Genomic DNA, 14217 nt, shown 5'->3' on the forward strand with positions numbered 1-14217 from the left:
GTCATTTATAGACACGTATTTGCCTTATGAAGTTGTATTTGCTACAGTTTGTAATTCCTCAAGTAGTTTTTCACCAGACCACTTCACTAGTTTTATTTTACTCAAGTGAATCATTACTACAGTGCTAAATTCACTCAAGCCAGTGTGTTTTGTACTCTTTCCACCACTGGGTTTAGTTCTGGTCAGCAATGTGATGTTGTTTTGTGTGTTTGATAGTCATTCTGTATGATAAAGTTATGTTAGTGTCATGTTTAAACGGTCACACCTCCTCAAACGATAGAGGAGGTGTGATGTTGGACTATGTTGGAGGAGTCACAAGCATACACAAAAGAGCTGAGAATGACTGCAGTAAGGAACATGATCAAGTAAAAAAACAAAGAACCTGTAGATGGTAATAGATGCATTTGAATCAGCATTTTGAAGTGACATAACCATCATAAATAACCCTGAATAACTCCATTAATAAAATGTAAAAACCCTACTACTTACTAGGGCCCGGCTCAGTTTATAATACATAGAGCGTAGAAATGAGTGTAGAAACAATTTAAACACTCAGCTGTTACCTTATTAAGTACACCTAAGTTGTATGTACACATACTGGCCACATTACTGCACTTTTTACACATACAGTAATACCTGTTGCCACTCAGGGTAGAAACCCCCTTCTGTCCTGTCCCTCACTGGGTATCACCACCATAAGACAGCCACTGTGAGGACTTTTGTCAGTGTTGCTGCTGTGCTCAGAAGGGTTCATCACACAAATATAATATCAGGTCAACTGCAGTCCCTTTATTTTGTTAAACTGAGTAGAAGCAACAGAGAGGTGATGGAGATTAAGGTGTCTGTGTTGATGGAGGTGCTGTAAACCATTTATAGCTATCACTGTTAAAAAAGAAAATACACTTATCTAAACCAATACCCTGGATACAATTACATTTTTATAGTGTATATAACTTCTGGTTTATAATACTTCTGGTATTTTTTTTTTTCATATTTTTGGAGTATTTTAAAAAATTTATTTTATTATTATTATTATTTTTTTTTGCAGAAATAATGATGATCCTTTACGTGATTTACGGTCGTTTAAATGTGCATCATTAGTTAACAAGTTTTTGACACAATGGAGGCTTAAGGCTCTCTACCCACTAGACTTGAGGTCAAAAGAAAAAAAATTAATTAACTTATTAATTATTAATAATCTAACTATTAAAATGAATAAAATTAATAATTCAAATAATTACTTTATTGATTTAACTTACTAATACATTCTTATTAATAATATGTAAATGCATATTTAACAATCAACCAATAATTAATAGTATAATGTATTAATTATATACAAGTTATACTCTAATATATTTATAAATGATAATTATATTAATTAATAAATATTAAAATAACTATTTATCTTATTGATTATAACTGTTTCATGATTTTACATACTGCAGTGGGGTCTCTGGGAGCCCAAAGAATTTGGAAAAAAATGAAATCACAACAAACCATGAGGGATAAAAATATATATTTTCAGTTTCACAGATCAAACACAAAAGGCATTTTCATCGTGGTTCTTTGTACGTGATGCTGGCTAGTTGCTGTTTCCACGGGAACTGCGCTGTTTGGTCATGGTGCTCATCATCTGACTGATGTAAGATGTCAGCAAGTCATCCATTTTGTAGCCCTGTGATCAGAAGGAGGAACACACAGCTGAATATTATGTAATATGTGTAGAGAGGTTTGATTGGAGTGTGTCTCACATGCAGTGCCTTGAACAACAACATTATTTATGTCTTTCTGACTCACCAGCGGCGTCTCACAGAGCAGTTTACTGCCTCTCATCAGGTTGCCGATGGTGATATGAAAGTAGGTGTTCCCGCTGCTCCAGTTAGAGATTTTGGTGAAGGGGTGCGTCATTAAGATATCCTGTGAAGAGCAGAGAGTGAATGATGTCAGATGAAAGGAAATATTCAGTGAAAAAAATCAAATTGAAACGAACTTCCACTTGTTGCAAATATTTTATTCAGACAGGACATATTTGGTTGTCTTGTTTGCTTCTTTATTTTCCCCAGAACTACAAGTCTACTGAAGCTAACAAGTAAAGGACGTCTACCAAAAATCCTTTGCCTTTAGTGATATCACAGACTTGCTGGTGTGGTTCAGGACACAGTGTGAATCTATAAACATGAACAAAATGTGTTCATGTGATCAAAATGTGAAGTAGTAGTGGCAGCCAAACTGTACAACCAGTATCACTTATTTCTTTAGTTCAGTTTGGTATTATTTCACATCCTGGGCATAATTTAAGGGTGGACTCTTACTGAAAAGCTGGAAGGTATAGAACTGTTAAACTTGAATTCGTAAATACAGAATACACAGATTATTTTAAGTATAAAAAATAACATTATGCAGTTTAATGATGCCGTACAAAGCATATCAAGATTGTGGGTTAGATAGACTTCCATTACTTGTTAGCTACAATAGCAATCAAGTGCATTGTCTTTGCTTTACCTTTGTAGTTGGGTCAATCAGACTAACGCCATGTTTGTTGATTGCTATCAGCAGGAACTCTGGTAGATTTGGGTCTGTGGTTTGCTATGGAACAAGAATAAATGAAGTAAAAATATCACCAGAAGGTTAATATCTATTATTTTCCTATTCAGTATTTCTATTTCTATTTCACTGTTATGGCACTAAATCATGACCAGTGTTTTATGTGCGTGTGTGTGTGTGTATATACATATATACATATACTGTATGCACATGCTTTATTGTATGCTGAAAAAAAATTACTTTGACTTCGAAAAAGGCTGATCCGAAAGTGGGCCACTTGTAGATGATTCTCAGGAACATGAGTTTGGCTTCTTCCTGACTTTTCCCAGCATGCTGGTTGAAGCACATCACAATGGACTGTAGAGAAAATGAGATTAGTAAAGTAGTTAGTCATGTATTTTCAAGAAAATAGGTTGCTCTGGAGTATTAGACACATGTACATATTGATAATTTTGCAACTAAGTACGATGACTTAAGTACTTTACACCTGTTACACAACAATCGTTACAACAATGAAACCTAGTAAATTACTTTATCAGAAGCTTTTGTTTATTCAGTAATTGCAGCTACAACAATGCTGCTATAGCTGCTACAGGATGTTGCAGTAGCACCAAGCTAAAAGTAGTAAAACTTCAAATGAACTTTACCATAACTACTGAAGTAGCACACCTACCATAGAAATGCTAACAAATGTACATATTTGTTATAATGGGTGTATTGCAAAAAATTTAACTATAATAAAAGTATATACAGTATATTTTTTATTGTATAACCATAATCATAAAGTCATATAAACAGAGTGGACCGTGTGTGGCATGTCTTTTTCTCCCTCACCCGTTTCCAGTCATCAGGTGACAGCTGTTTGATCAGATCCTGAGGGACGAGCTCTTTCAGCATCTTTGGGAAGTGGATAAACTGCGATTTGTCCTCTTCAAATGTTACCCGGTAAATCAGAGCTGCGAGCTGGAAGGCCTCTTCATGAGAACACTTGTGGTATCCTCGCAGGTATTTAGGCAGCTCCTACACCAGGCATACAAATGAACAAGTACACAAAGCATTTTTTAAACAAACAAACAGCATAAATGAAGGAAATATATATAAAGGACTTCGATCCTTTAAAGTTTAATGCCTTGTTAAGTTAGCTTATAGTACTTTATTATACCGAGATAGCAGACAATCTTTGGACAAATATGGATGAGTTTAGGCAAATAAGAGGAAAATTTATTGGGGGCAAAAGAAGCCCACCTGTAAGCAGTCACATTTTAAATGACACTTTTAGAAAACAGTGAGCTTAAATTTTCATTGGAAAAAATCAAGATTAGTATTAAACACCAGTATGTCTTATTGCATCATAATAAATAAAAGCCAATCAGGCTTAATATGTAAATGCACACCATGCAACCCCAGCTTAGCAAGAGCCAGCAGTGGGACTTGTAAGGCTGGGGGCATTTCTAATTTGCATATTCATCACATCTGGATTTCTTAATGAGGATAAAATTGTGGGGATGTTTTGTGTGTTTTCCTGGTCTGATGGCTAATGTTATAGAAGCAATTCAGTACAGAAAATATGTATGGTCTTGTGGAAGCAAAAAAATGGCTCAATGATCTAAATGTTTGGCCCCCTTTCAATTTTGGAAAAACGACCCATGAAGTCCTGCTGCAAATCATGCATGAGATTCTGTGTTATTAAGATTGAGCTTTGGTAGCTTTAGCAACCAAATTAAGATGAGCTCATTAGCATCATTTATCATGGTCTTTGGGCAAGATGAGGGTGGTAACAGTAGGCCATCACTCATTGGCTATCAGTGATGGGGTGGTGTAATGCTGCCTGATGAGAAATACTGCCTGATGAGATACTGTTGTAACCTCGAAGTTGATTATTTTCCTATAACAGCACATCATGAAGTGTTTTATTCATTTTAACCTAATAGCAAAATTGCAGATAATTACATTTTTTAATTAATTAAAGAACAATATGTCCTACCGTTATCACTTACGTTATAGCAGCAACAAACAGTCATTCTATCACTTTCTCTTGAAGTTAGTAAGACAGAAAAACACAGCTTTTTACTCAGAAACTTCTTCTGTCCAGAAAACTTTCCCATGGGAGAAAATGTTACTGACTGTTATAAAGCTCTGACACTGTAGTCTCCTTTCATGAATGTTAAATAAATGTCCTGTCAGGCAAACATTATATCTAAGTTTATACTGGATATTTCTCTTTGTTAAATAACAACATATTTGTAATCCTTTTATGATTAGGCTTAAATTATGTAGTGCGTCCGCTGGACAAGTCCCTGTGTATGAGTTGTTATTACCGAAAAGACACCATATAAGACTGAGCACATTAATGTAAACCTGTATTTTGCAGCTGCGTTACTGTCAGAGCTGCTGTTATAGAAAATTAATCAACACCTCCAGAACAATCAGATTTGAGAATTCAATATTGGTGTAGTATAATACACTGTATATAATATATTTTTACCTGGTAGTAGTGGAAGATGGAGTCAGCCATTGAGTCTTTGCCTGGCACAGTGTTAGTCCATAGTTTCTTCATAAAATAGACCTGATACGTCAGGGAAGGCACTATACCTTAAACACAAACAGCATATCACATACAGGCAACAATGGGTTCAATATTATATGATCAATAAGAAATAATAAATAATAAGAAATATAATTACCATCTTTTACAGGTCTGGCTTTTTTGATCCAGTCAGTGAGGTGTCTAACAAAGTCGAAAAAGAAATCTCCATCTGGCACACTGATGACCTGAGAGAACCCAAGTGATGGAGATCAGTTATTAAAAACAGACACAGTACAACAGATAAAACAGGATTTTTTAATCAATCGTCATATTAAAGCCTTAAATAGGTGACAGAGTATGCATTAAGAGTGAAGCCCCTTCTCAAGTGGCACATCATCTCCAGAACTATCTCCCATTGCATTGAATTTAGACAATTTTTAAAGATCTTTTTCTTTGAGATACATCACAGAATCTCTGATATTTACTTTATTCTGCAAAGAACAATATCTGATGTGTCCTAATATAGTCATTTTAAAACTGCTAGACCTGTAGGTATACATAATTCAATCTGGCTACAAAAGTGGCTGCTTACTTGTAACATAGGAATGTTTGCATGGAAAATAAAACTGGCGTGTTCACTTAGTTAGTTAATGATTCTTTGAGTACTGCATGTACAAGTTACCTATTAATAACAGTATGAAATCAAAATCATTAAAGAGTTTTCTTTTTTAATGATTTTTTTTTTTTTTATAAAATGGGTTTAAGTTTTTTTGATATTTAGGGATTGAGGGAGGTGAAATTATTATTATTATTATTATTATTATTATTATTATTATTATTATTAAACTACAGGGGAAAAATCCTGCCCTTTAAGTGACTGACACCAATGAAATGTGTATAGTATAACCAGAGTCATGAACCAACAAAGGAAAAATAATCAGTTTAACATGGATACATACACATGAAACTGGTTTGGGTTGCAGGAAAATACTTCATCTGTATTACATAGTCATATTTTGAAACTGCGCTGAAATTATTTCTAGACATTCATTCATTTTACAGCACAAAACTGGAGCACCAGTATAGTGGCCAGGTGACTTCATGTCATGTTGAATACAGAATTAATACATCAGCTACAGTAATTAGGTCTCTAATATGGACGGCTATGGTCTTACATTTTACCATATATAATATGTATCAGGGATGTCATACCCATACAGAAATCTCCTTCATGTCTCCATTTCTCAACCGAGAAAGCTGATTCATGACAGGTTGGTTTTACCTTGTCAGAAATCTTGACAAACAGGCTGAAGCCCTCAGACGACTTGAGCAGCATCCTGCTGGAAATGTTCAGACAGAACTCCTTGGCCTTTGTGCTTGATTCCACTTCAAAAACCTGCAATTAAGATGTAATTTAGACAAGTGTCAAAAAAAAAAAAACCTTGGGAAGGTCAAATCTCATTTTTGGGACTTTTTCTTTTCAGTGATTTGTGCTGTCAGCTTGGGTTTCAGCATCTCAGTACTGCAAGCTGTGGATATGGAAAGCAGCTAATTTAGTCTGAAATGTTTAGTTATTGTTTTGGATTCTTTGAAATCAAATGAGGGTGGCATGGTGGCACAGTAGGCAGCACATCTGTCTCACAGCTCCAGGGTTCTGGATTTGATCCTGAGCTTAAGTTACTGTCTGTGTGGAGTTTGGAAAGTTGTCTCTGTGTTTGTGTGGGTTTTCTCCACGTTCTCCAGTCTTCTCCCACTGGCCAAAAAAATGAAGGTAGGTGGACTGACTAGGTTAGATGGCCCTACATGAATGAGTGTTTCAGTGTGTGTGTGAATGGTACCCTGCCATGGACTGGCATCCCATCTGGTGTGAATTGTCATGCCTTGTGCACAATGTTGCCAGGATAGGCTCTGGATAAAGAGGTTACTGAAGATGAATGAATGATTAATTCAAATGGGAACTGTGTGCATGTGGCAGATAACAGAAGGCCTCTATTCCTGTCAAGTTTCAATGAAGGAGTTGTGGCCTTTATGCTAGTCAGTTTCAGTGAAGAAGGCATAGCCTATGTACCTGTCAGCCCTAGTGAAGAAGATCTGGCTTCTTTGCCTGTCAATACCCATGAAATAGAAGTGGTCTCTCTGTCTGTCATTCCAAATGAAGGAAGCATGGCCTCTCTGTCTTTTACATACAATAGATCACTGACCATTGATATGAGAGTCAACTGTAAACATCACCACTGTATATTATTCTATATTCTGTATTACTTATACTCTACATTATAGGCTATATTCATATTTCTGTAAGTAATTTAAATAACAAAAAAGGTGCCAACCACAATCAGGTATAAATGCAAGCAGGCACATTACCCTAGAAGAATAGTTAAATAACAGATTGATTTTTTTTGTCATTTTATAATTTCTTTAGTAAAATGACACAGTACTGCATGAAGAATGAACACTACAAGAAGACTGACCTCATCTGTGTCATCAGGGAAGTACACCTTATGAAAGATCTGTGTGGTTTTGTGCTGAATGGCTTCCACTTCCACCAGGTGAGGAGGGTACTTCCTGGGACCATTCCTGTCATTACATATGAGAACGTGTTTTTTGGCAAACAGCACGCTATGTGTTCATTGCATTGTTTTGTGTTATGTATGTAATTGGTTTGTGGGTTTCTTACCGCAAGGCTTTCTGCAATCTCTGCATGCAGTCCGGGGCCAGCGGGTGATGCTTCCTGGACTGCAGAAACTTCTGCACGTGAGGCAAGAGGATGTTGCTGGGAGGGAAAAGGCCAGTGCAAAGCCACAGTAGCTCCCATCCCTTTTCCTCGCTGTACCTGCAAATATAAAACACATGGGGTCAGTCTCGTCTTATTCTCAAATACAAAGCCAGAGCTGTGAATGGCTGAGGAGCAATATGTGTTGGTACACAGTTCTTAAAGGAATCATTACACAAAAATTCAAACATGTATATATTTTAAAATACCCCTAATGTAGTCAATCAACCAAGGCATGTGTGGTGTCTGACATTTTCTTCTTTTTTTCTAAAAGCGAATGTAGCTACAAGTAATAGAAGTTTATCTTACTCAAAATATTTCCCATAAATAAATGCATAAATCTTCAGGGCCTACAGCACTAACATGATTTCAAGACAGCTGTCACCATAATAGTATTCAGCCAATAAACTATATACTGACTACAGTCGCAAGTCTGTGTTACATCACTGAAGAGCTGGATAAAGCAGATATTTACAGAAAAGATTTTGGGTGAGAGAGATGTACAATACTTGTTAGATACATTAACCTTGTAGCTTCTGGGCAAAACTAAAGATGCAATCTTCAGGCATTAAATTTGATCTAGCTAATCAAATTGAGGAAGTGACTTACACTACATTGTTCTCGGTGAGCTGTTTCATGATCTGGCAGAAGATCTCGTCCTTCAGTGGCTCAGCCTTCATAGATCCCTCAAAGATCTGATCAGTGAGTTCATTAACTGAACGTGTTCTTTTAGCTGGGTAGTCACCCATATACTTCATAATAGGTAGAGAAAAGGAGTCAAGGATCAATAACAGATCAACATTAAGTATATCTGGTGGGATCCTGGAGCACTTTGGTGGCACCACTACCCACTGCACCATGGTACAGCCAGAAAAAGAGTAAAGTAAGAAAAACAAATGGCATAGAGCTAGGTGTGTGAAGGATATCGATGAAGGCCAGGCAGGCATCCTGCGAGAGCTCCTCGTGGTTAAGGACCTTATTTAGCAGAGGTTGTTTGAGAGGTTCTCGGGTGCAGCACCACAGCTTATCCTTTATCCTGCCTTTTGTAATCACACGGCTTAGAGTGCTCTTAGGAGGAGGTCTGCCAGATTCCAGAGAAGATCGTAGCATAAAACATAAACAGAAAGATGTTATTATGACCTTATAATGTGTCAAGGAGAGTGGAGAAATGAGACGGCATAATTTTAGAGAGCATGAGTAAGTACTATCAAGAGGAGAATGATTATAGATAGAAAAGGCGAAGGTTAAAAAGAGGGAGTGTTAATGCACCTGAAATGATCATAGGAAAACTCCTCCAAAGTGTAGGGCTTCACTTTCTCCTCACCGTCCATAAGATTCAGCTGCGACAGACTGATCGATTCCTTACAGTGATCTGGAGACATGCTTACCAATGTCTGAAATGTAAAGTTAAAAGAACAAAATATCATTGTTCCTTCAGTAAGTCCTTTATCCTGGATAGGGGGAATCCAGAGCCTATCCTGGGAACAATGGGTGTGAAGTCGGAATACACCCTGGACATGCCCCCAGTCCGTTGTAGGGTACCATGCAAAAAGACACTATATTAATACACTCATTCATAACTAGGGGCAATTTAGAGTAGCCAATCCACCTATCACCTATGTTTCTTGGAGGTGGGAGAAAACCAGAGTACACAGAGGAAACCCACATGGATACAGCAAGAACACGTGAAACTCCACACAGGCAGTAACCTGAGCTCAGGATCGGGGACCTTGGACCTGTGAGGTGGCAACTAATTATAAGTTGAAATAAAAGCCGACTTACCACAATATCATATTGCGGTCTGGTAATGGTGGGAAGCACGTAGACGCTGTCCGCATGGAAATCTCCTCTCTTCTTGGTCCGGTCGTTGACTCCGTGGGCCCAGCCCCAGGTTAATATGTGCTCTCCTGTGTGTTCATCCAATAGGATAAGATCTCCCTTTGAGAACGTCAGGAATGAGGAGTCGTGCCCATCTTCAGAAAGCAACATACACCATGAGTCATGGATTAAGGAATTGTATACTGTTCTACCCCAAATTACTTCTATGATGTGGTCAATATGGATTACCATGACTATGGCTATCTGCGAGGGCCACCACAAACTTTGATCTCTTGCGTAGACCGTCTAAAAAGGTGTCAACCAGGTCGCAAATGTCCTCAGCATTGTTGGAGGTGAAGGTGTATTCATCTCCTTTAATGGTTGCCAAGGTGAAACTCTGGCCCTGGAGCTTTCCTCCTCTGTAGGTTGAACAGAGAAAATCTGACTACCACAATACAAGGGTAAGCTTCTTGGGTACAATATGGCATATTCCAAACTGGACCATTTTCAGGAACCCTGCATTCACACTAGAAAATGACAAGTCACTTGTGTTGCATGTAGTTTGTCTCTTCTGGGTGTGTAAATGCTAGCTCGTGCATGTGCATTGTCCAGAGGATTAAGTATACTAGTTATGTGTAGTCACCAGACGCACCAATGATCTCTGCTACTTCTTTCCAAACTTTATTTCTCTTCTTAATGTCTCCATTTTTGTGCGTCAAAAAGTAAATGGGAACTAATTACGAGTAGGAACCATACGTTGTGAGTGGGGAGCTCAAGAAAGATCCAACCACATGTGCCATAGGATTTGTCCGAGGAATCATTTACCATTTACAATCATTTTACCACGTCATATGTAATTTGCATAGAATTTAGGAAATCTCAATTCAAATGATGCTTGTCACTTGATTAGAGCTGACACTGTCACTCCATATCACGCATGAACACACTGTAAATGAAAAGAAATGAAGAAAATAAATGAATAAAATACAGAAAGAAAGCTGTCGCTTTCTTGAAATTTCATTCTGCCACGAAAGAAAGCTGTCGCTTTCTTGCTTACTAGTGTGAACATAGGATTAGGAGCAATTCCACCAGAAGAACCAGGGCTGATTTAGTTTCTGGACCACAGATCCAGGAACGATTCTAGTTCTTTCCTCAGGGTAAGCACTTTTTCTGCTGTGCTGCTTGCCACTTGCAGTCAGTTTAAAAATTTATAAGCTCATGGCATATTCTCACAACAAAGCAAATCTATAAAGAACAACACTGTATTGGCTGTAAATACTCTCATGTAGGAGAGCTCCTAAAAGCTTTAGTTCCTCAAAAAAGTTCCTAAACCTCAGTGGATATGCACCTATAGTCTAAAAAGGAAGCCATAATTACTGGAAAATGTAGTGCAAGCCTGAGTCCAATCATAAGCTTTCGTGGCAGAATGAAATTTCAAGTGTGTTGTATGTACAGTATAATTACAGAGGGTTTGTCAATGGAACGGATGGTGCTTTATGAAGAATTTTGCCATTAAACTGTGGTCCAGTTATTTTACCTCTAATACCTTGTTCAGTGGTTCTGAGAAAACCAGAATTAAAACATTACTGGACCTGCTGCTGGATACTCCAGTGATCTCTGGGAAAGAAAGTTCCAGAAGGACCTGCTCTTGTTCATCCACAAAGTAAACTCCAGTCCAGTTCACTGCCACTATCACATCGTTCTTTGGCAGGCTGGGTCCTGGAGATTTACGACATTGAACATACGATATCAAAAAAAACAGCCTTAATTTATGAAGAGCAGTGTCAAGTACCACTGGTGTAAGTTTCAGGCATCTTAACTATGAGGCAGGGCTTAAGTTAAACTTGATAATGTCATTTCATCACTAGCCTTTCTTCAGCCTGATGTACTGCTTAGCATAAAATGCTGGATATACTTCCATGACAGCTAATGTTAGTTAGCTAGCTTAGATAATGTTATTTCTGTATTAGTAGCTATCTCATTTTAAGTAGCAGACATGTTGGCCAGTAAGCTAACTAATGTTAGTTATGTCATTGTGTATTTAAAAACAGTGTCCAACCTTCACTATCAAGCTAGCTAAATTTAGGATAACTATTATTTATATTGTATAATTCAGAAAAGGAACCAAGCCTTTTAGCCAGCTAGCTAACATTAAGTAAACTATTGTGGTTGATCAAATTTAACGTAAGCTCCACCCTTGTTGATGTATGTCACTCAGCAAAAACATGATGTGCCTGTACTTGACAATGACAATACCTGAGAACTTGAAGGCCTCGTAGAAGCGTGAGAAAAGCAAAGGCCACTTAAACCGAGCAAAATCCACCACATCCTCCTTCACTCTCTGCGGATCAAAGTTCTTCTGTGTGTAGATTCCCTGTGGGCATTAAACGGTCAATAACACCAACCTCTTTCTCCACTGTCATCATCAGTCCTCACAGAACCTTTTATTGTGTATCATATTTAATGAGCATATGCATAATAAGCTGCTCAGACGATCCATAATATAGATTTTCTACATCGTTAAAGATTCACGTCCATCATTTTGGCCTATGGGAAGCCGAAGGCTAATTAAACCAGCCACCCTTGAAAGAGGGAAAAGGCAATTAATGTTCTCTCAGTTATCATCAGTCAATCCTCACCCTACTCCTTAAAGTTAAAGAGAAAAACATTGTGTGTGTTTTGATACAGTGTTAGAAAAGTAAAATTAGAATACATTGTCTTATCTGTGATAGAATAGTCTCAGTTTTTATGTAATTGTATAATTTACCATTTAAAAAGAACTTTAAGGAAGATTCAGGAATAAAACTAGCATTAGGCTGCTTTCACACAAAAAGTCCAGTTCTTTTTCCTGGTGATAGTCCTGTGATATGCTGTGTCCAATCAGAACCAGCATGTGATGTTCAATAAGGACCTTCCTTTTCCAGTTTGAGTTAATGGTGATGTGTTTCCAAATTTGTGTTGTGTTTTTGGTGTTGCTGTTGTGTTTTCTGTTTCGCTGTTAGTTTTTTTTTTACTGTGTTTTTGCACTTATAGGCCACTATAGGTACTACAGTATCTAAAAATGGCGATTGACAGGACTGATATATTTCTATATTTGCCCGTAAGATACTCCTCTCTGCTGGCAAAATGACTTGAGACAAATCTGGTCATAAAGCAAATGTTTAGTCATTTTAGAAGTAGGTAATTTTCATCTAGATGTCTAATAAAAGTGATTTGCTGTGTCCTGCAACCCCATGACTCCAAAAAAGAGGATTTTGTTCTATCTTGTGTGCCTGAGGCTACAAAATGACCAAATCATTTTATTCAGTCTAAATTCTGATTACAGTCTATTACACCACGTATAGAGAGAAGGAGCAGATAATAATGAGAATACAACCCTCTGGCACACACATAGATTAGAGAAGGAGTCATGGCCAAATGTTAATGACAGTGGGCAGCAGGACAGATACAGACATAATGGCATTGATGTCTTGGAGAGCACAGTGATACATTTAAACAGTAGACACTATGTAACTCCACTGCCCACTGCCTACTGGGTGGGAAAACAGTTTTCCAGGAACATTACATGACTACTGACTCCTAAGAAGCCTAAATGTGAGTTAGTAGGTTGCATCTATACATCAACTACTTAAAGTAATTCTTTAGTTTTTAACCATTAAAAATGTTAAATAATAAATTGTTAATAAACTGTGCACAAGAAACTCTTAACAATGGCTTAAAACAGCATATACAATTCTACACTCATAAAAATTCAGGAATCTATGAATACGCATAAATATGCAAAATGAAAACGCCTTCATGTCCTCCTGCCTATGGTGCTGTTACAAAACAACAAAATGACATTTGGCTCAGAGCCGACTCTTTCGGCCCCCAAACGGCTCATTGTTATTTTGTTCTAAACTGCAACTGAAAATGAATATATCGAATATATAATGGAGTAGGGAATGCAAGTCACATGTTTCAGCACAATATCTAAACATGGCTGAAGAGTGCATGTGAAGTTTTATTTGATTTAATTAATGAAATCAAACCTCACTGTAAGTCTGTCCAAGATAATGAATAGCTAATGAATAGCTCAGAAGTGGAAAGTGGAATCCTTGGAATCATTTTCAGTAAATTCTATTGCCATAGTAACTTTACTGCCTATATCTACAAAAAAGAAGATGAAGAAAAATATCTGGCCCAATTTTGGCCCACCTGACAAAATTACATTGGTCCAACTTTGGCAAGGTAGAGTTAAAGGTGGCTGAATGTTTTGTGGCCCAACATTGGACCAAAGTCAGCCATTTTGTTGGGTCGGTGTCTGTTTTGACAGGTGGTGTTACAGGTATATGAACACTGGGGTTGTGAGGTTACTGCAGCAACCCTAGTTGAAAACAGTGCTACAAATACTTTGCTTTAATTGTAGGTTAAATTCTGGCCAAAAACTAGCAGTAGTTACTAGCAGTAGTTAATTAGTATTTAATTAGTAGTTAATTATTAATATACATTGTTCTATTTGCATCTCTCACCCTCAGCACTTTCACACAATTTACCATTTTTTATCATCAAA

At 37.3% G+C, this 14217-nt stretch overlaps 1 protein-coding gene across 1 annotated transcript in view; it reads right to left on the bottom strand.

Annotated features, from left to right (window-relative positions):
• Nucleotides 1-1502: 1502 nt before the first annotated feature.
• Nucleotides 1503-14217, bottom strand: part of myo7ab (myosin VIIAb) — a 57131-nt gene continuing 44416 nt past the window's right edge. Inside the window, exons 33-49 of the mRNA XM_026938568.3 lie at nt 11922-12039; nt 11258-11384; nt 9915-10084; nt 9630-9820; nt 9117-9241; nt 8774-8928; nt 8457-8610; nt 7752-7907; nt 7546-7651; nt 6357-6470; nt 5232-5319; nt 5033-5139; nt 3382-3567; nt 2788-2904; nt 2506-2589; nt 1801-1920; nt 1503-1678 (exon numbers count right to left, since the gene is read on the bottom strand). Of these exons, the coding sequence (XP_026794369.3) occupies nt 1586-1678; nt 1801-1920; nt 2506-2589; nt 2788-2904; nt 3382-3567; nt 5033-5139; nt 5232-5319; nt 6357-6470; nt 7546-7651; nt 7752-7907; nt 8457-8610; nt 8774-8928; nt 9117-9241; nt 9630-9820; nt 9915-10084; nt 11258-11384; nt 11922-12039 (2211 nt within the window). The 3' untranslated portion in view covers nt 1503-1585. The remainder of the gene's footprint in view (nt 1679-1800; nt 1921-2505; nt 2590-2787; nt 2905-3381; nt 3568-5032; nt 5140-5231; nt 5320-6356; nt 6471-7545; nt 7652-7751; nt 7908-8456; nt 8611-8773; nt 8929-9116; nt 9242-9629; nt 9821-9914; nt 10085-11257; nt 11385-11921; nt 12040-14217) is intronic.

Source organism: Pangasianodon hypophthalmus, chromosome 15 (genome assembly GCF_027358585.1).
Source record: "Pangasianodon hypophthalmus isolate fPanHyp1 chromosome 15, fPanHyp1.pri, whole genome shotgun sequence".
Classification (NCBI taxonomy): Eukaryota; Metazoa; Chordata; class Actinopteri; order Siluriformes; family Pangasiidae; genus Pangasianodon; species Pangasianodon hypophthalmus.